At 36.8% G+C, this 27,440-nt stretch overlaps 2 protein-coding genes across 20 annotated transcripts in view; both read left to right on the plus strand.

Moving 5' to 3' along the window:
• Positions 1-27,440, plus strand: part of LOC119794321 (protocadherin alpha-C2-like) — a 210,777-nt gene that overhangs the window by 51,355 nt on the left and 131,982 nt on the right. Inside the window, exon 1 of one of the 19 annotated variants that reach the window (XM_038301828.1) lies at positions 3,947-6,455. The exons of 13 other annotated variants lie outside the window; for them this stretch is intronic. In XM_038301828.1, coding sequence (XP_038157756.1) covers positions 4,098-6,455 — 2,358 coding nt within the window. In that variant the 5' untranslated portion in view covers positions 3,947-4,097. Of the gene's footprint in view, positions 1-3,946; positions 6,456-7,895; positions 10,436-10,775; positions 13,280-17,367; positions 19,863-20,806; positions 23,343-27,440 lie in introns of those variants that run through there. 5 more of the 19 variants (XM_038301829.1, XM_038301842.1, XM_038301832.1 and 2 more) reach the window with 5 other exon arrangements.
• On the plus strand, positions 24,309-26,940 carry LOC119794325 (protocadherin alpha-7-like). The gene has a single exon (XM_038301846.1). It carries the CDS (start codon positions 24,497-24,499, stop codon positions 26,873-26,875), a length of 2,379 nt encoding a protein of 792 aa, XP_038157774.1. The 5' UTR covers positions 24,309-24,496; the 3' UTR covers positions 26,876-26,940.

Below are 27,440 nucleotides of genomic sequence, written 5' to 3' on the forward strand. Positions count from 1 at the left end.
AAGACACAGGCTGCGTCTAACGGCGGTGGATGGAGGCAAGCCAGCAAAGTCTGGAGATGTAGAAATTATTGTGGAGGTGGTTGATATTAATGACAACTCTCCAGTGTTTACCAAAGAGGTTTACTCCACTACAATAGATGAAAATATTTCAATTGGAACAATAATAATTCAAGTGAATGCAACGGATTTGGACCAGGGTGCTAACAGTGAAATTTCATATTCATTTGGTAATGAAGTTGATTCAAAATTAATGGAGCTTTTCAGTATAAATGAAAACACGGGTGAAATTAAAGTAATAGGTCAGATAGATTTTGAGAAAAGCAATATTTATGAAATTGACATCCAAGCTTCTGATAAGGGACAGGTTCCCCTTACAAGTGATAAAACCGTAATGATAAGAGTCACTGATGTCAATGACAACCCACCTGAGATAGAAGTGACATCATTTACTAGTTTAATAAGAGAAGATTCTAAGATAGGAACTACAGTAGCTTTAATTAGCGTAAATGATTTGGACTCTGGAATAAATGGCAAAGTTATTTGTACAATTAAAGAAGACGTCCCATTTTCTTTGACTCAATCCTTACAAGAAAATATGTACGCCATTGAGACCAAGTCCCATCTTGATAGAGAAACAATTTCGCACTATGATGTCACAATCATTGCGAAAGACACAGGTGACCCACCATTTCTAACTGAAAAGACTATGCAATTTGTTGTGTCTGATGTAAATGACAATTTGCCAGAGTTTATATCAAGCCCTTACAGAGTTTACATTCCAGAGAACAACAGTCCAGGAGGCTCTGTTTTTTCAGTCAAAGCGTATGACCGCGACGATGGTGATAATGCTCTTATTTCTTACCATATTTTAAATACTAAAGGCAGTAATAATAAAATTACTTCGTTTCTTAACATAAATGCTGAAACTGGAGACATAGTTGCACTGAAAAGTTTTGATTTTGAAGACCTGAAAACTTTCCAGTTTCACGTTATTGCCACTGATTCTGGGACTCCATCGCTGAGCAGGAATGTCACAGTGAACGTGTTCATTCTGGATCAGAATGACAACCCTCCTGTCATCCTATATCCAATCAGCTCCAACGGTTCTGCTGAAGGTGTGGAGGAGATTCCCCGCAATGTGAACGCAGGACACTTGGTGACTAAAGTCAGAGCCTATGATGCTGATATAGGATATAACGGCTGGTTGCTGTTTTCACTGCAGGAAGTTACTGACCACAGCCTCTTTGGTTTGGATCGTTACACAGGACAGATCCGAACACTTCGTTCATTCACAGAAAGAGATGAGGCTGAGCATAAACTGGTCATACTGGTGAAAGATAATGGCAACGTTTCCCTCTCAGCAACAGCTACTGTGATTATTAAACTTGTGGAGCCAAAAGAAGCCTTTGCAGCTTCTGATGTCAAAAGTGCAACACAAGATGATGAGGATAACAACGTGACTTTTTACCTAATGATCACATTAGGCGCAGTTTCTGTTCTGTTCATCATCAGTATTGTTGTGCTGATTGCAATGCAGTGCTCTAAATCCACAGACTATGCTTCTAAATGTCTCCAAGAAACTAATTATGATGGAACACTATGTCACAGCATCCAGTACAGATCAGGAGATAAACGTTACATGCTAGTTGGACCTAGAATGAGTATTGGATCTACTGTAGTACCTGGAAGCCACGCAAATACATTAGTGCTACCTGAAAGGAAGAAGACATATATGGAGGTAAGAATTATCAGAATTTTTTATCATTCATGGTTAACATTTTGCCTATAAGTATACTGGATGATCATGTTGGAGTTCTAGATTTTTTTAACTGAATGATTAACTTTACCTTATTTGATCTAAGGTATTATCAGAAATACAGCCTCTTGTTTTAAAAGCAACAAAAAAGTTGACTAAAAGAATAGACTCATGTCGTTTTAAGAAAGAGAGATGTAGGAGAATCCTTGCACAGTTATAACACTTTTTTAACACATCTATTTCCCTGATCTTCCAAAATACAGTTCTCAAACTTTTATATAACTAATTTCAAGATTTAACAGCCTACCTTTCAGCCATTGCTTCTTTGAAATTTGTTTGAGACACTCTATTTTGAACTGCAGTTATTATTAAAGTTTGGTTGGTATGTCGTAAATACGAAACAAACAAAAAAAAAAAAAATGCTCATACATCTTGCTTTTTTTCTAAATAGATTTCGCATCCTTCCTTGAGTTCCATCGTGGGTCCAAAGGGGAGGGATTGCTAGATATTGAAAGATATTGAAAGTGGAACTAATTTGCGTTGTAACTCTCTTTATTTCATAATCATTCCCTGTCTCCTTACTGGACATCTAAAAAAAGTTGCTTCTCTTGCCAAATGCAAATATAAAACTTGAAATTTGTTAACTGTAGCACTAATATTGCTACAACAAACTGTCTTTTCCTATGTTGTTATATCCATTAAAATTCTCCAGAACACGTATTTTAAGGATTCCTAATCATTATTATAGTGCCTGTTTTAAAAATAACAAAAAAACAGATTTAGATAGAAGCTATAAATGATACATATTTACTGGAATCAGAACCACTGCAGTGCATGTCTCACTTTCTTGAAAGCATCTCTTGTGTGTTTGAAATTTGACAGAAAAAATGTGTTGAATAGCTATCCTCTGAAGTCTAAACTAAAAGGTGGATTAATTGCATGTGATGGTTGTAAAACAAACATATAAACCGCAGTTTTTTTTCTCAAGCAGTGTATTCTTTTTCTGTCTACCCTGATAATTCTGGTCTTATTTTTTCATGCACACTTCACACTTAAACAGACTAATGACTTAAGTTTCTTTACAATTGTTTTATTCTGTAGAATAAAACAATTATAATAGAATGTCAAAACCAAAGGCCTTCCATCTGACTTGATAGTTAAATGATCCTCTGCTTATATTTTTTAAGTCTTAAATACATTTAGTGATATATATATATATATATATATATATATATATATATATATATATATATATATATATATATATATATATATATATATATATATATATATATATATATATATATATATATATATATATATATATATATATATATATATATATATATATATATATATATATCATTTGTTGTAAGGTTAACATCAGTACAGGTGTACTTTATTGTGAAGTTTACTTTTATGTTGAAAGGCTCATTTCCTGTTTGAGGTCTTTCTGTAAATGTATACAGTCTGCAGCACTATTGCGCAGCACAGAGTTATCATATTTTTCACCGTGTATACCGTGGCTTGTTTTTCGGGGGGAAGAAAGTAAAGACACTTTTTTTCGTATGTCACATTTCTTGGATAAAGAATTTTTCAGTTAAAATTGATGGTTTTTCAAGAGTCCTTTACTTGACAAGGAGCGCAACGAGAATGACACAGATATTGGATCTGTTGCCATACCATTATTTTTTTATTCTCTAAAACCAAAGCATAACAAACTTCAGATTTTTCAAAAATTATGCCATTGTTTAATGTGTATTCCATATTTTAGCTATGTGCACCACAATATCATTTAAGGCTGGATGAAAAGACAATGAATCACTAAAACAATTTCCCTGGTACATAACCATTTGCTTCAGTCCGTAGTAATCTAGTCTAGTACAGTTTGTAGTATCCTGTATAATTTCTCTGTATACACAAGGACCTATTTTAGCTCAATGAATTGTTTAAATTGAACCACTATTTACCCGTTTTGAAATACATTTCCGTGTGGCAGATTTTTATTTATGTGATCATGTGAAAATGTGCTTGTGGAGCTGACTACTGTTGAAATATAAATTTAAAACACACCACGTCTGCAGTGAGAAAAAAACAACGCATGGTGTCAGTGCGATGTAAAAAGTGAAACAGACAAGCCGTTCTGCATTCGCTTGTGGTTCCACCTATTCATATTTTTTCTTCCGTTCGACTGTTGTTTCCTTCTCTTTGGATATGACTGGATGAAACGATCGGATTTGCGCAACGCATCGTGTCCCAGATTTGACTGGTGATCCGGATTTTATATGTTGAATTCTGTTGTCACGATTGGTTCATTGTGTGGATTACTGACATCTTGACCATGGGACAAAGAAATCGTTCGCCAGGAGGGCTGTATGGACACTTTTTCGGATGCTTCTGTGCAGTGCTTTTGTGGAGCTTAAGCTCAGCACAATTAAGATATTCAATCTCCGAGGAAGTAAAGGAAGGTACTGCGGTGGGGAATATTGCAAAGGATCTGGGGTTGGATAAAAACACACTAAAGGAAAGAAAATATCGGATCGTTTCGAGTGATGTTGACCCGCCTTTTCAAGTGAATCAAAACGATGGAATCCTATATGTGAGCAGAAAGATTGACAGAGAGAATGTGTGCGCGCAAAGTAGTACGTGTTTATTGAACGTGAAAACGGTGTTGGAAAACCCGCTAGAAGTGCACTACGTCAGGGTAGAAGTGCAGGATATAAATGACCACTCCCCCACCTTCCAGGAGAAAGAAATATCGTTGGAAATATCTGAATCTGTGTTTTCTGGAGCACGGTTTCAACTTAAAGCCGCAAGGGACCCAGATAGCGATCATTTTTCCGTGCAACAATATAAACTTGAACAGAATGAGCATTTTCGATTGGAAGTTAAGGACAAAGGAGAAGACGGGAAAATTCCAATTTTGGTTGTGCAAAAATCTTTAGACAGAGAAACTGCGAAAAGACATTCCCTGGTACTCACAGCCGTGGATGGAGGTAAACCTCCAAAAACAGGCAGCATGAATATTCAAATAAATATTTTAGATGTAAACGATAATGTTCCATCTTTCTCTAGTGATGCTTATTCTGTTACGTTAAGGGAAAATGCCCTTCCTGGCACGAAGGTGATACAGGTGAATGCAACTGATTTGGATGATGGATCAAATGGAGAGGTCTTTTATTCGCTAGGCAAGAGTATGAATCAGCATATTTTAAACCTTTTTGATATTAACCCCAAGACGGGCGAAATAACTGTTAAAGGTTTAATAGATTATGAAGAGAGAGATAAATATGAATTAGAAATTGAAGCTTCAGACAGAGGGATTGCTCCTCTTACATCTGAAAAAAGTGTCAATATAAAAATCATTGACCTTAATGATAATGCTCCTGAGATTGAAGTCACTTCATTTTCCAGCTCAATTCCTGAAGATTCCCGACCTGGAACTACAGTGGCCCTTATTAGTGTAAATGATAGGGACTCTGGTCTTAATGGGAAAGTGATGTGTTCGATGAGTGAAGACATTCCATTCTCTTTATCACCGACTATTCAAGACACCATCTACTCATTGATTACCAAATCCCCTCTGGACAGAGAAAAGCAGTCACATTATGATCTGACAATATTTGCAAAAGATACAGGACAGCCTTCCCTATCATCTGAAATAACAATTAGTATTTTTCTCTCAGATGTGAATGATAACAGCCCAGAGTTTGTTCTTAGTCCCTATAATTTTTATCTTATGGAAGCAAATAAACCTGGGACATCAGTATTTTCAGTTAAAGCTTTTGATCGTGATGACAATGAAAACTCAATCATTTCATACCAAATAGCTAGAGATGGAAGTGAGAATAACAAAATAAGCTCCTTTCTCAATATAAACTCTGAAACTGGAGAGATTGTAGCACTAAAAGCCTTTGACTTTGAAATCCTGAAAACTTTCCAGTTCCATGTTGTTGCCGCTGATTCTGGGACTCCATCGTTGAGCGGCAATGTCACGGTAAACGTGTTCATTCTGGATCAGAACGACAACCCTCCTGTCATCCTGTATCCAATCAGCTCCAACGGTTCTGCTGAAGGTGTGGAGGAGATTCCCCGCAATGTGAACGCAGGACACTTGGTGACTAAAGTCAGAGCCTATGATGCTGATATAGGATATAACGGCTGGTTGCTGTTTTCACTGCAGGAAGTTACTGATCACAGCCTCTTTGCTTTGGACCGCTACACAGGACAGATCCGAACACTTCGCTCATTCACAGAGACAGATGAGGCTGAGCATAAACTGGTCATACTGGTCAAAGACAATGGCAACATTTCGCTCTCAGCAACAGCTACAGTGATTGTCAAACTTGTGGAGCCTAAGGAGGCCTTTGCCGTTTTTGATATCAAAAGTGCAGCAAAGGAGGATGAGGATGATAATGTGACCTTTTACCTGATGATAACTTTGGGTGGAGTTTCAGTTCTGTTTATCATCAGTATCATTGTGTTGATTGCAATGCAGTGCTCCAAGTCAACAGACTATACTAATAAATATCTTCAAGAGACTAACTATGATGGAACACTATGTCACAGCATCCAGTACAGATCAGGAGACAAACGATACATGTTGGTTGGACCCAGGATGAGTATAGGATCTACTATTGTACCTGGCAGTCATGCAAATACACTTGTGCTACCTGATAAGAGGAACGTATCTGAAGAGGTAAGCACAACATTCCTTAATTTACTGTGGACACAACCCAGAACTTCTTTATTAATTCCCCTCTAAACCATCTGACATTTTTTTTTATAATATTGATAAGCTAATTTAATTGCCCACTGAAGCAAAATGCTTGCTTTTGAACTCAGAAGATTGTTCTTTACAATTTATTTTAAATAGTGCTGAAATCTTGTTAAAGAGCTCTGTTATCACTCTCCATGGTGCTGAAAGATTCTTTCTTTCCTTCTTTCTTTCTTTCTTTCTTTCTTTCTTTCTTTCTTTCTTTCTTTCTTTCTTTCTTTCTTTCTTTCTTTCTTTCTTTCTTTCTTTCTTTCTTTCTTTCTTTCTTTCCTTCTTTCTTTCTTTCTTTCTTATTTTCTTTCTTTCTTTCTTTATTATTTATTTATTTAACAACATCTTGGATATGCACCACATGTTTACATACCATTTTGCGTAATATCTACATAATATGAGCTTTCAAATGTTTCTGAAACCAATACAATTGGTTTCATTTTTTCAAAATTTAATGTTGGGTGTGTGACATCAAAGTTTGTTATAGAATACAATAGAATAGAATAGAACAACTTCATTGTCTAAAATACACGGCAATGGCAGAATTTGGCTTTTGGCTTGCTCACACACAACAATGTAATTAAATTACTTAATATATAATTATCAAAGATTGCAGACACAGCAGCAGCAACAGATTCACTTCATCAAAGAAAATGAAGCACAGTTAACCAAGTGACATTTGGGGTATAACTTGTTCGGCTCCTTAATGGCAATGGGCACAAAATAATGTCTGTATACATTTTTCTTGGCAAAAGGAAGTCTGTACCTCTGCCGTGATGGAAGGAGCTCAAAGTGAGAGTGGATGGCCTCCATGATCTGTGATCTTATGCCAGACCTGATACACTGCTTTACTGTAATGCTGAGATAAATTGATTTGTTGTTGGCCTGCAATCTATGCACTGTTTAAATAGTCTACTAAGTTTAGCGTTGTTTTTGGCAGTTAAATGACCAAACCACGAAACAATGTTAAACATCGGTACACTCTCAATAAACCCTCGATAGGATGTGGTCACTGACTTTAAAAACCCTTAGCTGGCTCAGCAGGAAGAGCCTTTGTTGTACTTTCTTGTAAAAATACTCAACAAGTTAAATAAATGTGAAAGAATTGTCCACAATTATTCATAAGTATTTGAATTAGTCAACTTTCTCTACATCCTGTCCGTTGAATTTAAGTGGTTTAAACAGCGATTTTGACTGTTCCAGTTTCCATTGGCTACTGAGGCATATTTATTTAGTTTTATTTACATATAACTTGCTTATAATCTCTTATTGGGTTTTGTGCATCCGTGCATTTGCTCACAAGGTGTCAGTATGATACTGGAAATACGCACATGGTGGTGTCCATATTATTTCGTCGTGGATCCTTCCATACAGATCATATTCTCGTCAGTGTGCCCTTTTATCTTTTTTGTTCTTAAATATTCGGTGAAAACATTTATGGAAACGCATTTGTAAATGGAAAAAGAGGACATATCTACAGTTGCAAAGGTGGAAGCTTTCCAAGCCAAAGATTTCGCGTTTGTAATACATGACTGGTCATTTCACAATTTATAATGGAACAAAGACGGAGGAAACAGCGGGAGGAGCAGCGATATTTTGTTGGACTCTTGCTTGTCGTGCTTTTGTGGAGTGTGGAATCAGCGCAACTGCGGTATTCAATATCCGAGGAGGTAATGGAGGGAACAGTGGTTGGAAACGTAGCAAAGGATTTAGGGATAGACAAAAGCACGCTGGAAAACAGGAAGTATCGGATTGTATCAAGTGATGTGAATCCTCTCTTTAACCTGAATGAGAACGATGGGATCCTTTACGTGAGCCGGAAAATTGACAGAGAAGAGCTGTGTCCCCATAGTAGTCGTTGTGTGATTAATGTAAAAACTGTGCTAGAAAATCCCCTAGAGGTTCATTATGTGGAGGTTGAAATTCTGGATATAAATGATCATTCGCCGGTATTCCCGGACAAAGACATTATAATGGAGATTTCAGAGTCCGCGTTGCAGGGAGCACGATTTCAGCTTAAACCCGCGCAGGATCCAGACAGTGGCCCACTCTCTGTACAGCAGTATAAACTTAGTCCAAACGATCATTTTCGATTGGAAATTAAGGACAAAAGAAATGACAATAAAATACCTGTACTGGTTGTTCAAAAACCTTTAGACAGAGAAACTGCATTGAGCCACGCTTTGGTACTAACAGCTCTAGATGAAGGTAAACCTCCGAAAGCTGGGAATATGAACATACTGATACATGTTCTTGACGTAAACGACAACGCACCTGTTTTCTTAGAGAAAGATTATACTGTGACACTAAATGAAAATGCTCCGATTGGAACAACTGTCATAAGGGTGAACGCAACTGATTTAGACCAAGGATTAAACGGAGAAGTGATATTTTCGTTTAGTAACAGTGTAAGCCCAAATATACTGAATAAGTTTGATATTAATTCACTAACAGGTGATATAACTGTAAAGGGTGTGATAGACTTTGAAGATGAAGACGAATATGAAATAGAAATACAGGCATCTGACAAAGGTTTAGCTCCTCTAACAACCGAAAAAAGCGTGACTGTTAAGATAGTTGATACGAACGATAATGCGCCTGAAATTGAAGTTACTTCATTTTCAAGGTCTATTCCTGAAAATTCCAGACCAGGAACAACGGTAGCTCTTGTTAGTGTGAATGATTTAGACTCTGGTGATAATGGAAAGGTAATCTGCACTTTAAATGATAATGTTCCTTTTATTTTGTCACCCGCTTTAAAGGACAAAACGTTTTCCGTGGTCACCAGCTCTCCTTTGGACAGAGAGAAACAATCACTATATGATCTTATAATAACTGCAAAAGACTCAGGGCAGCCTCAATTATCATCGGTAAAGACAGTAAGCGTTGTAGTGCGGGATGTGAATGACAACAATCCTGAGTTTTTAATCAGCCCTTATACAATCTATATAACTGAGGGTAACGAGGCAGGCTCTTTGATCTTTTCTGTTAAAGCTATGGATCGTGACGAAGATGAGAACGGGCGTGTTTCTTATCATATTTTCAGGGATGAACGAGAGCTCAATAAGTTTAATGTGTTTTTAAATATAAACTCTGAAACTGGGGAAATTGTAGCACTAAAAAGTTTCGACTTTGAAACTTTAAAAACTTTCCAATTCCAAGTTGTTGCAACTGATTCAGGCACTCCATCATTGAGCAGCAATGTCACAGTGAACGTGTTTATTCTTGACCGAAACGACAACGCTCCTGTCATCCTCCATCCAATCAGCTCCAACGGTTCTGCTGAAGGTGTGGAGGAGATTCCCCGCAATGTGAACGCAGGACACTTGGTGACTAAAGTCAGAGCCTATGATGCTGATATAGGATATAACGGCTGGTTGCTGTTTTCGCTGCAGGAAGTTACTGACCACAGCCTCTTTGGTTTGGACCGCTACACAGGACAGATCCGAACACTTCGCTCATTCACAGAGACAGATGAAGCTGAACATAAACTGGTCATACTGGTCAAAGACAATGGAAACGTTTCTCTCTCAGCAACAGCTACACTGATTGTTAAACTAGTAGAGCCTAAAGAGGCTTTTGCAGCTTCTGACTTAAAAAGTGTAGCAAATGGTGAAGAAAATAACGATGTGTCTTTTTACCTGATGATCACTTTGGGCGGAGTTTCAGTTCTCTTTATCATTAGTATCGCAGTTCTGATTGCAATGCAGTGCTCAAAATCCACGGAATATACTTCTAAATATCTCCAAGAGACTAATTACGATGGAACACTATGTCACAGCATTCAGTACAGATCAGGAGACAAACGGTATATGTTAGTTGGACCCAGGATGAGTATAGGATCTACTATAGTCCCTGGAAGCCACGCAAACACACTCGTACTACCTGACAAGAGGAGACCTTCTGAAGAGGTAAGCTGTTTTTACAACACATATTTTTTGCCTTTTATTTTAATCTATGATTTAACAAGTAGGCTATATTATAAATCGTATAAACACTTTGGAATTGTGCTCAATATCTATATGTGTCCGTCTACTGTTTTCAAAGTCCCTATCTTTTTTTATTTATTTTAGTTTCAAAATATTTCCACTCTGAAAAATTAATGTATTTTTAAATCAAATACAAAATATTTTTTTTTCTCTGTTAAGATTTTGACCACGTGGCGTCACTGTTAAAGATGAAAAATTATTTTAAATAATGGCTCTCACGTCACTGACACGACACCATAGACGCTCAGCTTTCCGTTGCTTTGGGATTATTTCTTCTGCGAGGACCTGTTTACTGGTAACGGCTGGGAACGGTTGATCATTAATTTCAAGATACCCTTCCTCATTGGATAATCTATTTTTTTATTAAATGTTTTGTTGGTATTAGATGTTTACATTTTTTTTTACCGTTTAACCATGGAACAAAGAGGACCCGAGAGAAAAAGGGGAAGAGGATCTATTGTCGGATATATTCTCGTTGTGCTTTTGTTGCGTGTTGCCTCTGCGAACCTGCGATATGCAATTCAAGAAGAAGTCAGCGAAGGGACTGTTGTGGGAAATATAGCAAAAGACCTGGGGTTAGATAAGAGCCAATTGAAAGAAAGAAAATATCGGATCGCGTCCAGTATCCCGGATCCCCTTTTCCATGTTAATCAGAATGACGGAGTCCTTTATGTTAGCAGAAACATTGACAGGGAAGAACTGTGTGCGCAGAGCCTCCCTTGTTTAATAAATCTCAAAACCGTACTGGAAGATCCACTAGAGATTCACTATGTAGAAGTTGAAGTGGTGGATATAAATGACCATTCTCCGAGTTTTCAAGATAAAGGATACACGATCGAGATATCTGAGTCTGTGTTACCCGGCGTTCGCATTCCGCTCCCGTCGGCAGGAGATGCAGACGTCGGTTCTTTCTCTATTCAGCAGTATAAAGTCAGTACAAGCGATCACTTTCGATTGGAAGTTAAAGACAAGGGTGAAGATGGGAAAATACCGATTTTAATTGTGCAAAAACCTTTGGACCGGGAGACAGCGAGAAGTCACTCTTTGGTGTTAAGAGCAGTAGATGGAGGAAAACCACCAAAATCAGGAAACATGCAAATTACAGTAAATGTTTTGGACATAAATGATAATGCTCCTGTCTTCGTTCAGTCAGACTATATAGTCATGCTTAAAGAAAATGCTCCAGTAGGTACTATGATTGTCCAAGTTAATGCAACTGATTTAGACGAGGGGATTAATGGGGAGGTGGTTTACAGCTTTAGCAGTGTTGTTAATGAAAGATTATTAAAGCTTTTTGAGATAAATCCGTCAACAGGTGAGATATTTGTGAAAGGCGATATTGACTTTGAGGGAAAGGATAAGTATGAAATAGAAATACAGGCATCGGATAGAGGTTATGCGCCTCTTTCAACCCAGAAGAGTGTGAATATTAAAATAGTTGATGTAAACGATAATGCTCCTGAGATTGAGGTTACCTCATTTTCCAGGTTTATTCCTGAAGATTGCCGTCCTGGAACCACAGTTGCTCTTATCAGTGTGAATGATTTGGATTCAGGTTTAAATGGAAAAGTATCATGTTCGATAAGTGATGGCGTCCCATTTGCTTTGACACCCTCAATACAGGATAAAATATTCTCACTAGTGACCAATGCCCCTCTCGATAAGGAGAAACATGAGCATTATGTCATTACTGTGAGAGCAAAAGATGAGGGTGAACCATCACTTTCAGCTGAAAAAGTTATAAATGTTATTGTCTCTGATGTAAATGACAATAGTCCTGAGTTTTTGCTGAGCCCGTATAATTTCTATATCTCTGAAGGAAACAATCCGGGATCCTTCATGTTTTCTGTTAAAGCTTTTGATCGCGACGATAACGAAAACGCTCATATTTCTTACCATATCAGGAATGGAAATGGTGACCGGAAACTAATTTCTTTTCTTAATATAAATTCTGAAACTGGAGACATTGTAGCACTAAAAAGTTTTGACTTTGAAACTCTAAAAACGTTCCAGTTTCAAGTTATTGCCGCTGATTCTGGGACTCCATCACTGAGCAGCAATGTTACAGTAAATGTGTTCATTCTGGATCAGAACGACAACGCTCCAGTCATCCTGTATCCAATCAGCTCCAACGGTTCTGCTGAAGGTGTGGAGGAGATTCCCCGCAATGTGAACGCAGGACACTTGGTGACCAAAATAAGAGCCTATGATGCTGATATAGGATATAACGGCTGGTTGCTGTTTTCACTCCAGGAAGCTACTGACCACAGCCTCTTTGGTTTGGACCGCTACACAGGACAGATCCGAACACTTCGCTCATTCACAGAGACAGATGAAGCTGAGCATAAACTGGTCATACTGGTCAAAGACAATGGTAACATTTCTCTCTCAGCAACAGCTACTATGATTGTTAAACTTGTGGAGCCTAAGGAGGCTTTTGCAGCTTCTGATGTCAAAAGTACAACAAGAGACGATGAAGATAACAGTGTGTCTTTTTACTTGATGATCACTTTGGGCGGAGTTTCGGTTCTCTTTATCATTAGTATTGCAGTGCTGATTGCAATGCAGTGCTCAAAATCCACGGACTATACTTCTAAATATCTTCAGGAGACTAATTATGATGGAACACTATGTCACAGCATCCAGTACAGATCAGGAGACAAACGGTACATGTTGGTTGGACCCAGGATGAGTATAGGATCTACTATAGTACCTGGAAGCCATACAAACACGTTGGTTCTACCTGACAGGAGAACATCTGAAGGGGTAAGCAATGCTCTTAGGTTTTTGGCTGAAATAAGTTCTTACAGCTATCGTTCACTTCATTTTTTACTTTGGCATCACACAGTTTTGGACATGCTGTTACAAGTTTTCTGACTTAAGATGTCTGTGGTACAGTGTTTTTTGTGTCCTTGGGCAAACTCTAATTGAAAATATCACTTGAGTTGCTAACAAACATTTCAATGGAAAGTATTCAAGGTAAGGTGGTAAAAAGCCCTTAAAATAAATATCATTGGGAAGCAAAAAATACATATTTTATTTTAATCTACTATAATTAAAAAAGAATAACTTTGGAACTGTTTATATGTTTTTTCTCAGTCTTTGATGAAATCAATATATCTCAGAAACATTTATAACTAGTTTTTTTTTTTTACTGATATCTAAATATTATTTTTTCCATACATTTATTCTAGGTAAAACACCAACATATTCTTAGTTTTGGGATAGTATATATTATTCTTAATAATTCCAGCTAAACAGAAAAGCTTTGGTGCACTCAATACTAATATCTACTACCTTAGGTTTAAGATTAATTTGGTGATAACAACCTACTGAGCCTACTGGCACAATCTGAAGCCATTCTGCAGGACGGATATCTGCTAATAATGACCATTTATCATTAGATGTAATTTGGGGGAACGGCACTGGGGACATGTGACCTGCACATTTTACTGTAAAAAAAAACTATGCAGTGCTGTATTACACCGATACTAGTTGAACACTAGGAAAAAGCATAAAACACAACACAAACTGAAGCCTTCTTGTGGAAATGGCTGTCACCGCTGTCCCTCCTGAGAATTTCACTTCATGCGTCACTGAATCGTGTCTGTGATTGGATGGTCAAAGCGCTGCTGAAAACTTACGCAGTACAGTAGCTGAACTGTAGGGTTTCAAGTATTTTTCTCTGCTTTGTGGTACATTTGGATTTTTGAAATAACTTAAATGATCCAGGAGTTATGGTCTTGGATATAAAATGTGGGTCTGCAAACAGATGGTGAGGGAATCTTGTACTTTTCATTTAAAATAATTACATTCATTAGTTCTTCAATTTGGTCATGTAATCTAGGAGGCTTGTAATATTGGATGTATTAATTTACTTGAATCTTTTGAATTGGAGCCAGGATTTCTGAAAAAAGATAGACCTAAGAGACCTACTTAAAGTTGATTGAACTAATTCATAGAAACTGTTGTGAAACTGAAAACTCAGGCTCCCCAACCTTAGGCTTGATCAATTTAGAGTTGCAGATTTGAGTCTGAGTTTGTTAAATCTGCTTTATGAAAGGACTGCCACAGTCATAACAGTTTGGGTAGCAATATTTTAATATTTTTGAAATCCACAAATCTACGGGACGGATAATTGTTAAAGTGCTTGGAGATTATGAGCAAAAAGACAACAATGAAATCGAAATTCCAGCATCCAATAGTCTTGCTACACTAACAACGGAAAAAAATTTTATAATTAAAATAATTGACATAAAGCATAATGCACCTGAAATTGAAATAACTTTATTTTCCAGTTTAGCTCATGAAGATTCTCGTGTTATGAGTGTCAATGACTGTAGTCTTAATGGAAAAGCAATCTGCTCAGTTGGTGAGGGTGCTCCATTTTTATCACTGACCACAGTCACTTTGATTTGGAATGCTACACAGGACATTTCCAAACACTTCGCTCTTACAGACACAGATGAGGCTAAGCATAAACTGACCATACTGTTCAAATGCAATGGCTATGTTTCCCTCTCAGTAACACCTAATGTGATTGTCAGACTTATGGAGCCTGAGGAAGCATTTGCAGAATCAGATCTTAAATGTCCAGCAAACAGTGATGAGGATAACAAATTAATTTTATACCTGATGATCATGCTAGGTGGACTTTCAGCTTTGTTTATCATATTTGTCATTTTGATAGCAATGCAGTAGGCTAAATCATCAGACTATACTTCTTAATATCAAAACGATTTATGATGGAACACCAGCATCCAGTAGAGATCAGGAGACAAACGGTACATGTTGGTTGGAACCAGAATGAGTATAGCATCTGTAGTGAGTGAAGCCCTGCAATATCTTAGTACTACCTGACAGGAGAACACCTGAAGAGTTAAGGGAGCTCTAAACATTTATTTATATCTTGAATCTTTGGCAGTAACCTGCAGATGGATTTTCAAGCTCTAAAAGTTGTCCATTTATTCTAAAAGACAGGTTTTTGTTTTTTATTCACAATTTTTTTATATACCTCTTCCTTACTCTGTTTCTTTCATTATTCACTTAATTGGTTGCTTCTTTGACGAGGGTGATTTCAGGTAAATTGGGCCACTTTTGGTAAATCACTTCCAAATCTAAGAAAAAAATATGGTATGACATTGAAGTCTGTTTCTGCAGTTTATATTGACTGTTTCTAATACCTTTGTTTCAAATTTTTGCAACTAAATGTAATTGTTCAGGTTCTATAGCTTTTGAAATATCAGCTCTCCAACAATCTAGAAATATTGAGTATTCAGGGAAAGTGGGCCACCCGTTAAGCTAAGATGAGCTATTCAAAAAGCAAAGTAAAACACAATAATTTTTGATAAACAATTAAATGTATTTTAACTTAAACTCCTTTTAACACCATTTCATGCTAACTTCCAAGGCACAAACATAAAGTAATAAACAATATGATATTACATTCAAAAGCTGACATAATAATTCATGAAGCAGTCATTAAAAAACTTGCAATAATAATAATAATAATAATAATAAAAAAAATAGATCTCATTACTTTAACACTAGAATAAAATGACAGTGAAAACTTTGAAACTGCTGATGCTTGTTTTGTAACGGGCTGTTCTTGGTCATCTAAGAGCAAGCTTTTAGAGGCAGTCTTTACAGAAGAATCCATCTTCATCATGGATGCCATTTTCCTCTCCACAGGTCTGGTGCAACCAGGCTCTTTAGTTACTACAGGTCATCCACTCCTTGGTAGCCCTTTGTTTTTGTTTTTTTTGGTCTCCTTAGACTACTTTCCATGCTCTGCAGGGCATGTTATCCTTTAAGTTTCTTCAATGGCTTTGCCTTGGTGACAAGGTGCCAAAGAGGTTCATTACTCGTGGACAGAGGCTTTGACCTCTTGACAGTATGACTTAAGCTGGGCATAGACTGTACAATATATATGTGTGTATATATATATATATATATATATATATATATATATATATATATATATATATATATATATATATATATATATATATATATATATATATATATATATATATATATATATATATATATATATATACATATATATGTGTATTATATATTTCATATATTGCAAAAATATATTACATATATATTACCTAAGCAATTAACCTTTTTTTTAAATATATATCAGTTTTTTACTGATTTATCAACCTTATCATTTTAATGAAATATGTGTCTGCCAGAGTTCTTAACTCTCAATTCTTCTCACCAAGCTGAATGCCACGCATTGTCCCACCCACTACAGCTGTAACTGACCAATCAAAAAACAGTTTCAAGTACAGCTCAGGCAAAAATCTGAAATAAATTGCGGCCATTGGCTGATACATTTAGAGAGTTATAACTCTTAATCCTTCGGTGGCTCATTTTTCCAGTTGGCCCAATTTAATTAACATACATAAAAAGATACAACGTATATATAAACTTACAAATATAAATACCTGTGGAACATTATTTATTTTTGAGAGTCTTGTATGTTTAATGGCAAGATTACAGTTTTAAGCCTTCCACGAAGTTGACAGACTTCTCATTTCTACTACACGTATCAAACTTGAAAAAATCCTCGTTTTGGGCACTTTTTAATAGAGATAAAATATATAGGCTACATCCCGAAACATCAAAGAGATTTTTCCCAATATATCCGCAATAAATAACTTAGATAAAATTATTTCTGCCGAACAAATAAACAAAACAAAACATATAATATTCAAATGAGATATCAACGCGCAATTATTGCAGTATTCCCCCACCATCGCGCGGTGTCAGTGTGCTTTTTTAAAAACGGCTTCATCGTCGTCACTGTTTTGTAGTTCCACCTCTTTTAATTCCTTATCATTTTTGTTGGATATAACACTTGGATTTCTCCCCGGATATTGCAAATGTTATGTGGAGGAGCGGAGATGTTATTGGATTTATAATGTATTGATTTGTGTTTTTAAGATTGTTCAATATAGAACCGATGGATATTACATTTTTAATGATGGAACAAAGAGGATTGCACGCAGCATGGACGAGGCAGCCTTGGATCGGATTTATGGCTGCTTTGCTTTTGTTGGGCGTAACCACGGCGCAATTGAGGTATTCAATTTCTGAAGACATTAAAGAAGGGACTGTGATTGCAAACGTAGCGGAAGAACTTGGATTAGATAAATCCATACTGAAAAGCAGAAAGTATCGCATTGTTACCAGCACGACGGATGCTCTCTTTCAACTGGATCCAAACGATGGCAACCTTTATGTGAGAAAAAAAATAGACCGAGAGGAGGTTTGTAAACATAGCAGTAGATGTGAAATAAATCTAAAAACTGTCCTGGAAAATCCATTGGAGGTTCACTATGTTAGTGTTGAGGTGCTGGATATAAATGACAATTCTCCCGCTTTCCCTGAGAATGAGACTGCTGTGGACATTTCTGAGTCAGCGCTACCCGGAGTGCGTATTCCATTGCAGCCTGCCCGCGATCCAGATGGAGGAATTTTCTCTATTCAACGTTATAAACTTAGCCCCAACGAACACTTTCACTTAGAAATTAAAGACACAGGAGATGATGGCAAAATACCTGTTTTGATCGTTCAAAAGTCATTAGATAGAGAAATATCAGCAAGGCACACTTTAGTATTGACTGCACTTGATGGAGGGAAACCTCCTAAATCTAGCGAAGTTGATATCATTGTAAACGTTTTGGATGCAAATGACAATGCACCTGTCTTTTCGAAAGAGGCTTATTCAGTAATGCTTGAGGAAAATTGTCCACTTGGCACAACCGTACTAAAGGTAAATGCGACTGATTTAGATAGCGGAAGAAATGGGGAAGTGATTTATACTTTTAGCAACAGTGTAAATCGTAAATTCTTTAAACTTTTTGAAATTAACCATGCAACAGGTGAGATAATTGTAAAAGGTTTATTAGATTACGAGGCAAGAGATAGGTATCAACTTGAAGTTGAGGCCTCAGATAAAGGTACCCCTCCTCTATCAGCGCAAAAAAGTATTAACATCAAAATAATCGACGTTAATGATAATGAACCCGAGATTGAGATTACTTCATTTTCACAATTGATCCCTGAAGATTCCCCATTAGGAAGCACAGTGGCTCTGATTAGTGTCAATGATTTAGACTCAGGTCTTAATGGAAAGGTCACCTGCACATTAAATGATGACATTCCTTTTATTTTATCACAATCTTTACAAGACAGAATGTATGCATTGGTTACCAAAACCCATCTGGATAGAGAGCGGCAATCTAATTATTTAATAACAGTAAGAGCAACGGATGCAGGTGAACCACCACGCTTCAGTGAAAAAACAATTAATGTTGTGGTGTCGGATGTAAATGACAACCACCCTAAGTTTTCACAAAGCCCATACACATTTTATGTAACTGAAGGTAATATTCCAGGAACTTCTTTGTTTTCTGTAAACGCGTTTGACCATGATGAAACCAGTAATTCAATAGTTTCCTACCAGATCTTAAAAACATCAGGGCAGAATGCTATAGTTTCATTTATCAATGTAAATTCAGAGAGTGGAGATATAGTGGCCCTAAAAAGCTTAGACTTTGAAACTTTAAAAACTTTCCAGTTCCAAGTTGTTGCCACTGATTCTGGGACACCATCTCTGAGCAGCAACGTTACAGTGAACGTATTCATTCTGGATCAGAACGACAACCCTCCTGTCATCCTGTATCCAGTCAGCTCCAACGGTTCTGCTGAAGGTGTGGAGGAGATTCCCCGCAATGTGAACGCAGGACACTTGGTGACTAAAGTCAGAGCCTATGATGCTGATATAGGATATAACGGCTGGTTGCTGTTTTCACTGCAGGAAGTTACTGACCACAGCCTCTTTGGTTTGGACCGCTACACAGGACAGATCCGAACACTTCGCTCATTCACAGAGACAGATGAAGCTGAACATAAATTGGTCGTACTGGTCAAAGACAACGGCAACGTTTCTCTCTCAGCAACAGCTACAGTGACTATTAAACTTGTGGAGCCAAAAGAAGCCTTTGCAGCTTCTGATGTCAAAAGTGCAACAAGAGATGATGAAGATAATGATATGACATTATACCTGATGATCACACTGGGTGGAGTTTCAGTTTTGTTTATCATCAGTATAATAGTGTTGATTGCAATGCAATTCTCCAAGTCTACTGACTATACTTCAAAATATCTCCAAGAGACTAATTATGATGGGACACTGTGTCACAGCATCCAGTACAGATCAGGAGACAAACGATACATGTTGGTTGGACCCAGGATGAGTATAGGATCTACTATAGTACCAGGAAGTCATGCAAATACACTTGTGCTACCTGACAGGAGAACATCTGAAGGGGTAAGCAATGCACTTAGGTATTTTCGGTTATATAATTTCTTACAGCCATTTTTCAATGCATTTTTTACTTTGGCACCACATAGTTTTAGACATGCTCTTATGATTTTTATGTTGATCTGACTTAAATTGTCTCTGGTGCGCGGTTTTTTGTGTGTATGGGCAAACTTTAATTTGAAAATATTACTTGAGTTGCTAAAAAACATTCAGGAAACTATTCAAGCAAAGTTGTTACATAGCCTAAAATAAACATCATTGGGAAGCAAATATATATATATATATATATATATATATATATATATATATATATATATTGTATTTTAATCTACTATACTTAAACAAGTTTGATTTATAAAAACAATAACTCTGGAGCTGTTTTTATATTTTTTCATCAGTTTTTGACGAAATGACTGCAGTATCTTGGAAACAATTATTACTTGCTTTTTCCTAATACCTAAAAGCTGTATTTTTTCGTACTTCCATGTTTTGTAAAAGACCCACATATTCTTAGTTTTAGGTTAGCTTATATATTATGTTTAATAATTCCAGCTAAACAGAAAGGATATATATATATATATATATATATATATATATATATATATATATATATATATATATATATATATATATATATATATATATATATATATATATATATATATATATATATATATATATATATATATATATATATATATATATATATATATATATATATATATATATATATATATGTATACAGATATATAGACATATATATCTATGTTTTTATCCTTTTTCTCACACTCGTTGAAAGGAAAGTGTCATTTTATAAACAATGTTGACATTTGAACCTATAAGGAGATTCTAAAAGCCCGTGTTATCATCTTATGTCGCATGGTGTCAGTATAATAGAATAGAAAATATCATGCTCGCTTTTGCTTCGGAGAATTTTGATTCAGCCTCTCCAAGTCGTCACCATACGGATGCTACTGCGGTTGTTCCTGAGGTCACTGCTGCTGTTTGTTGGATTAATTTTCAGGCTCCAAGTGGATCTTATTAAGTGTTTATTATGTGGATATTATTTTACTGATCACTGCAAACCGACTCTGCGAATTTCAGTGATTACGGATGCATTTTGGATTAACAATGGAACAAAGAAAACGGGAGCTCCAAATGGGAAGAAGACATATGACGAGATGTATGGTTATTGTACTTTTATTGAGTCTAACATCGGCACAGCTAAGATATTCTATCCCCGAGGAGGTTAACGAAGGGACTTTGGTTGGGAATTTAGTAAAAGATTTGGGATTAGATAAAGGCAACCTGAAGAACAGAAAGTATCGTGTTGTGTCTGGAGGTGCGGATCCCCGTTTCCACTTTAACGAAAACGATGGTGGTCTTTACGTGAAGCGAAAGATTGATAGAGAGGAGGTTTGCGCACAAAGCATCGTGTGTTTAATAAATGTAAAGACTGTGTTGGAAAACCCTCTTGAGATTCACAACATTGGGGTTGAGATTTTAGACATAAATGACCACTCGCCTATTTTCTCCGAAGCAGAAAAAATCCTAGAGATCTCAGAGTCTGCGCTCCCCGGAGCAAAATTTCAGCTGAAACCTGCACGGGATCTGGACAGCGGTCAGTTTTCGATTCAACAATATAAACTTAGCCAAAATGATCATTTTCGTTTGGAAGTGAGAGATAAAGAAGATGATGGGAAAATACCAATACTTATTTTACAAAAATCCCTGGATAGAGAAGCAGCAGGAAGCCACACCTTACTGCTGACGGCACTGGATGGGGGAAAGCCATCAAAATCCGGGGATATGAAAATTTATATAAATGTTCTGGACATAAATGATAACCCGCCAATTTTCGCAATGAATGTTTACTCGGTTACTCTTACTGAAAATGCTCCATTCGGGACCACAGTCATAAAGATAAATGCGACTGATCTGGATGACGGTCAGAATGGAGAGGTAGTTTTTTCATTTGGTAACAGTGTAAGTAGTAATATTTTTGATATTTTTGAAATCAACAAATCTACGGGAGAGATAATTGTTAAAGGACTTATAGATTATGAGAAAAAAGATAAATATGAAATTGAAATTCAAGCATCTGATAAAGGTCCCGCTCCACTAACAGCGGAAAAAAACGTCATAATTAAAATAATTGACGTAAACGATAATTCACCTGAGATTGAGATAACTTCATTTTCCAGTTCAGTTCCTGAAGATTCTCGTGTTGGAACCACAGTAGCTCTTATTAGTGTCAATGACTTAGACTCTGGTGCTAATGGAAAAGTAACCTGCTCAATTGGTGAGGGTGCTCCGTTTTCGTTATTACCATCTTTGCAAGATAATATGTTTTCACTTGTAACTAAATCAAGTTTGGACAGAGAAAACACTTCATATTATGATTTGACAATAATTGTTAAAGATGCAGGTCATCCTTCTTTATCATCGATAAAAAGAGTGAACATTGTGGTATCAGATGTAAATGACAACAGTCCAGAGTTTTTATTGACCCCATATACTTTCTATATCAATGAGCACAATGAACCAGGGGCCAAAGTGTTTTCCATCAAAGCATTTGACAGGGATGAGAACAGCAATTCTTTTATTTCATATCATATTGTCAGGGATGGACATGGAGATAAGTTAATTTCTTTTCTCAGTATAAACTCTGAAACTGGAGACATTGTGGCACTGAAAAGTTTTGACTTTGAAACCCTGAAAGCTTTCCAGTTTCAAGTTATTGCTGTTGATTCTGGGACTCCACAACTGAGCAGCAATGTCACAGTGAATGTGTTCATTCTGGATCAGAACGACAACCCTCCTGTCATTCTGTATCCAGTCAGCTCCAACGGTTCTGCTGAAGGTGTGGAGGAGATTCCCCGCAATGTGAACGCAGGACACTTGGTGACTAAAGTCAGAGCCTATGATGCTGATATAGGATATAACGGCTGGTTGCTGTTTTCACTGCAGGAAGTTACTGACCACAGCCTCTTTGGTTTGGACCGCTACACAGGACAGATCCGAACACTTCGCTCATTCACAGAGACAGATGAAGCGGAACATAAACTGGTCATACTGGTAAAAGACAATGGCAATGTTTCTCTCTCAGCAACAGCTACAGTGATTGTTAAACTTGTGGAACCCAAAGAGGCTTTTGCTTCTTTTGATGTCAAAAGTGCAGCAAAGGAAGATGAAGATAATAATGTGATTTTTTACCTGATGATCACACTGGGTGGAGTTTCAGTTTTATTTGTCATCAGTATCATCGTTCTGATTATAATGCAGTGCTCCAAATCCACAGACTATACTTCTAAATATCTCCAAGAGACTAATTATGATGGGACACTGTGTCACAGCATCCAGTACAGATCAGGAGACAAACGATACATGTTGGTTGGACCCAGGATGAGTATAGGATCTACTATAGTACCAGGAAGTCATGCAAATACACTTGTGCTTCCTGACAGGAGAAGAACATCTGAAGAGGTAAGATTATGTTTAAACTGTTTGATGAGACCACTATGACCTTAAAAAAGTAATATGTTTGGAGTAGTAAATCTGCCTGTACACAAGACGAGCAGAAGCCATTGTAATTTTTGATTCCCCACACCATATTAGAATGCTACAATTTATTACCATTCAACTCCATGTCTATTTTTTCAACAGTTTTGGATTATGTTGCATTACATTTTCTTTAGTTTTTATTTTTTTTGGGGTATATTTAGGTTTTGTTATCATCTCAAAAGGACCTTCTGCCTTAAAACCTTTCAAGGAAGGTAATAATTAATGTTTAAACTTAATGGTAAAATAAATCATCTCACATTTTTATACTTTGTAGTGTCCTTTCAACAGCTATATATGTTTTGGTAATATTTAGATCAGTTAATTGTGAAATGGTGAGTCTCTGAAAACCCTTAAGCTTATTGCTGTCCATGGATCCTGAATTTAAAGTCTGTGATGCAGGTAAAATGGCATCATGTTAACTACAAAATAGTGATCCAGTTTCACAAAACAGTGCTTCTTTGCCTCAAGTGATTGACTTTCATTGTGCACTATCCCATAGCATCTTATAAAGACTTTGTCTATAAGCTGTATATTTTAGCTGAAGCAAAGCTAAATATGATTTCTAGGATCATACACAACAAACTAAAATAACTAGAATATCAAAACAACTTGTAAAAAATAGTGTAAATATTTTATTATTATATAGTAAAAAAAAATGAATTCATAACTGAGCCTAGAATGTTTTGATACATTTTAAACACTTTGAGGAGTTGCCATTCTCTTTTTCATTTTGCATATGTTTTAAGAGTTTAGACTATTTAGAGACTAAAAACTTAAACAAAGAAAAATAATATATTGGTACTGCAACAGCAGCTCGCATGGGGGCGCTGCTTGTGCAATTTTACCCGGGTGGAACTCCAATTTAATATTTTGGAGCTTTTGCGGAAGGGTAAGCCTGTGCTTTAGGGCGATGGCCAGAGATCCGACATGGTAAATCAGTTCATTGATTCATATTTTTTTCTAAAAATGCATCTTACTGTTTTTGGTATAAACTCGTGTTTAAGAGGTAGATTTTGTATCCTTTTTGTTTTGATTTGTTTTTAATTCTTTTTTTTTTTTTTTTTTTCAAATTCGCCATGGCACAAAGAGGATGCAATGCGTGGTTTGAGCATCGGCTAATTTTTATTTTTTGTTTGGGTTTCACTTTTGATTTTTCTTCGGGGCAGCTCAGATACTCGTTACCAGAAGAAATAACAACGGGTGCTGTTGTTGGAAATATTGCTAAAGATCTGGGGATGGAGCCAAGTGTTTTAAAGGCCAGAGATTTTCGCATTGTCTCTGGATCGAGTGATTCGCTTTTCCAGCTTAACAATAACGGAGTCCTTCTCGTCAACCAAAAAATAGACCGAGAGGAGGTGTGCAACCGGATCGCCACCTGTATTATCAACATAAAGACTGTGTTGGAGGATCCCTTAGAGGTACATTATGTCACAATCGAGGTATTAGACGTCAACGACCATTCTCCCACATTCCCCGTTAATGAAACACATTTAGATATATCAGAATCGACCTTATCCGGGGCTCGGTTCCAGCTGCAAGGTGCACGCGATCCAGATAGTGGTTTGTTCTCTGTTCAACAGTACAGGCTTAGTCAAAATGATCATTTTCGTTTAGAGGTTAAAGATAGGGGACAGGATGGTAAAATTCCTGTTTTGTTTATCCATAAACCGCTGGACAGAGAAGCTATAAGAAGCCATAGATTGTTGCTGACAGCTGTTGATGGAGGAAAACCTGCCCGATCAGGAACGATGGGAATAGTTATAAATGTTTTAGATGTAAACGACAACATGCCAGTATTTGCTAGGGAATCATATACTGCGGAGCTTAATGAAAGTTCACCTGCTGGAACAACAGTAATACAGGTAAATGCCACTGATAAAGATGAGGGTCTAAATGGAGAAGTAGTTTATTCTTTTGGAAATAATGTAAATGATGAATTACGTGAACTATTTGAAATTGATTCAGTTACAGGAGCTATTATTGTCAAAGGACTCATTGATTATGAAGCAAAGGATAGATATGAAATTGATGTCACTGCATCTGATAAAGGATCAGTCCCCCTGTCCACTGAAAAAAGTGTCATAATAGCTGTTTTAGACCAGAATGATAATGCACCTGAAATAGAAGTGACATCCTTATCAAGTGCAATACCTGAAGACTCCAAACCTGGAAGGACAGTAGCTCTGATAAGTGTTAGTGATGAGGATTCAGGTATCAATGGGAAGGTCATATGTTCGATGACCGATGATGTACCTTTTACATTAACACATTCCCTACAAGAAAACATGTTTTCAATTGTTACAAAATCTCTGCTTGATAGAGAACTTAAGTCAAAATATGAAGTAACAATATTTGCAAGAGATGCTGGTGAACCACCTCTGACAGCTCAAAAGACAATAAGTGTAACAATATCTGATGTGAATGACAACAGTCCAGAGTTTTCAACAAGCCCATATACTTTTTATGTTAGTGAAAATAATGCTGCTGGAGCCCTGTTATTTTCAGTGACTGCTGTTGATTATGATGAGGGGGACAATGCCCTCATATCATATACTATACAAAGAAGGGGCGGTGAACACAACAAGATGATATCATTTCTCAGTATAAACTCTGAAACTGGAGACATTGTGGCATTGAAAAGCTTTGACTTCGAAACCTTGAAAACGTTCCAGTTTCATGTTATTGCATCTGATTCTGGGACTCCATCACTGAGCAGCAATGTTACAGTAAATGTTTTCATTCTGGATCAGAATGACAACCCTCCTGTCATCCTGTATCCAGTCAGCTCCAACGGTTCTGCTGAAGGTGTAGAGGAGATTCCCCGAAATGTGAACGCAGGACACTTGGTGACTAAAGTCAGAGCCTATGATGCTGATATAGGTTATAACGGTTGGCTGCTGTTTTCACTGCAAGAAGTTACTGACCACAGTCTGTTTGGTTTGGACCGCTACACAGGACAGATCCGAACACTTCGCTCATTCACAGAAACAGATGAAGCTGAACATAAACTGGTCACACTGGTCAAAGACAATGGCAACGTTTCCCTCTCAGCAACAGCTACAGTGATTGTGAAACTTGTGGAGCCAAAAGAGGCTTTTGCCTCTTTTGATGTGAAAAGCACAGCAAAGGACAATGAAGATAATGATGTGACATTTTATCTGATGATCACCCTGGGTGGAGTTTCAGTGTTATTTATCATCACTATAATTGTTCTTATTACAATGCATTTTACCAAATCTACAGACTCTACTTCTAAATATCTTCAAGAGACTAACTATGATGGGACACTGTGTCACAGCATTCAGTACAGATCAGGAGACAAACGATACATGTTGGTTGGACCCAGGATGAGCATAGGATCCACTATAGTACCTGGAAGTCATGCAAACACACTGGTCCTACCTGACAGGAGAGGAATGTCTGAAGAGGTAAGACTATATTTGGATGGATTTTGATAAAACCACTATGGCTTGAAAAAGTAGCAGTATGTCAAGTTTGGAGTGTTAAGTGTTCCTTTTATATAAACCAGCTAAGCCACTGCCCTTGTAACCGACATAAGGCAAGAATGCCACAGTTTATTACCACTACATTCCATGCCAACTTAGTCAGTCTGTTTTGAATTATGTTACAATAACTTTTTAGAACTTTTTTTTTCAGTTTTGTAGTTTATCTGTCTGACTTTCTGGTTGTTTATTATCTCATAAGTGTGTCCTATTTGAAGAAGTGTGTAAGAGGCTAAGATTTAATATTTAAATGTCATGGTTCATCACATTTTCTCACAATTTATAGTTAGTGGCGTGGCTGGTCAATAGTTATTAATTTCTTATTTTTCTATGTCTAATAATTGTGACAGTGTGACTCTTTGAAAAGTATTTGGCTTATCACTGTCCCTGGTGCTGAATTTGCAGTAAGACTTATCTTTATGTGCTGTTTATATGACAAAAGCTAGCTTTGTGGTGTAGTTGCAGCAGGGTTATGTTAATTGTAAAGTTGTGTTCCAACTCCATAAGACAGTGCTTC

This window comes from Cyprinodon tularosa, unplaced genomic scaffold (genome assembly GCF_016077235.1).
Source record: "Cyprinodon tularosa strain WSP-4 unplaced genomic scaffold, ASM1607723v1 ctg476, whole genome shotgun sequence".
Taxonomy (NCBI): Eukaryota; Metazoa; Chordata; class Actinopteri; order Cyprinodontiformes; family Cyprinodontidae; genus Cyprinodon; species Cyprinodon tularosa.

Excerpts from the sequence above, each read along its gene's own strand:
- LOC119794325 (XM_038301846.1), top strand. The coding sequence starts at position 24,497 with ATGGCACAAAGAGGATGCAATGCGTGGTTTGAGCATCGGCTAATTTTT.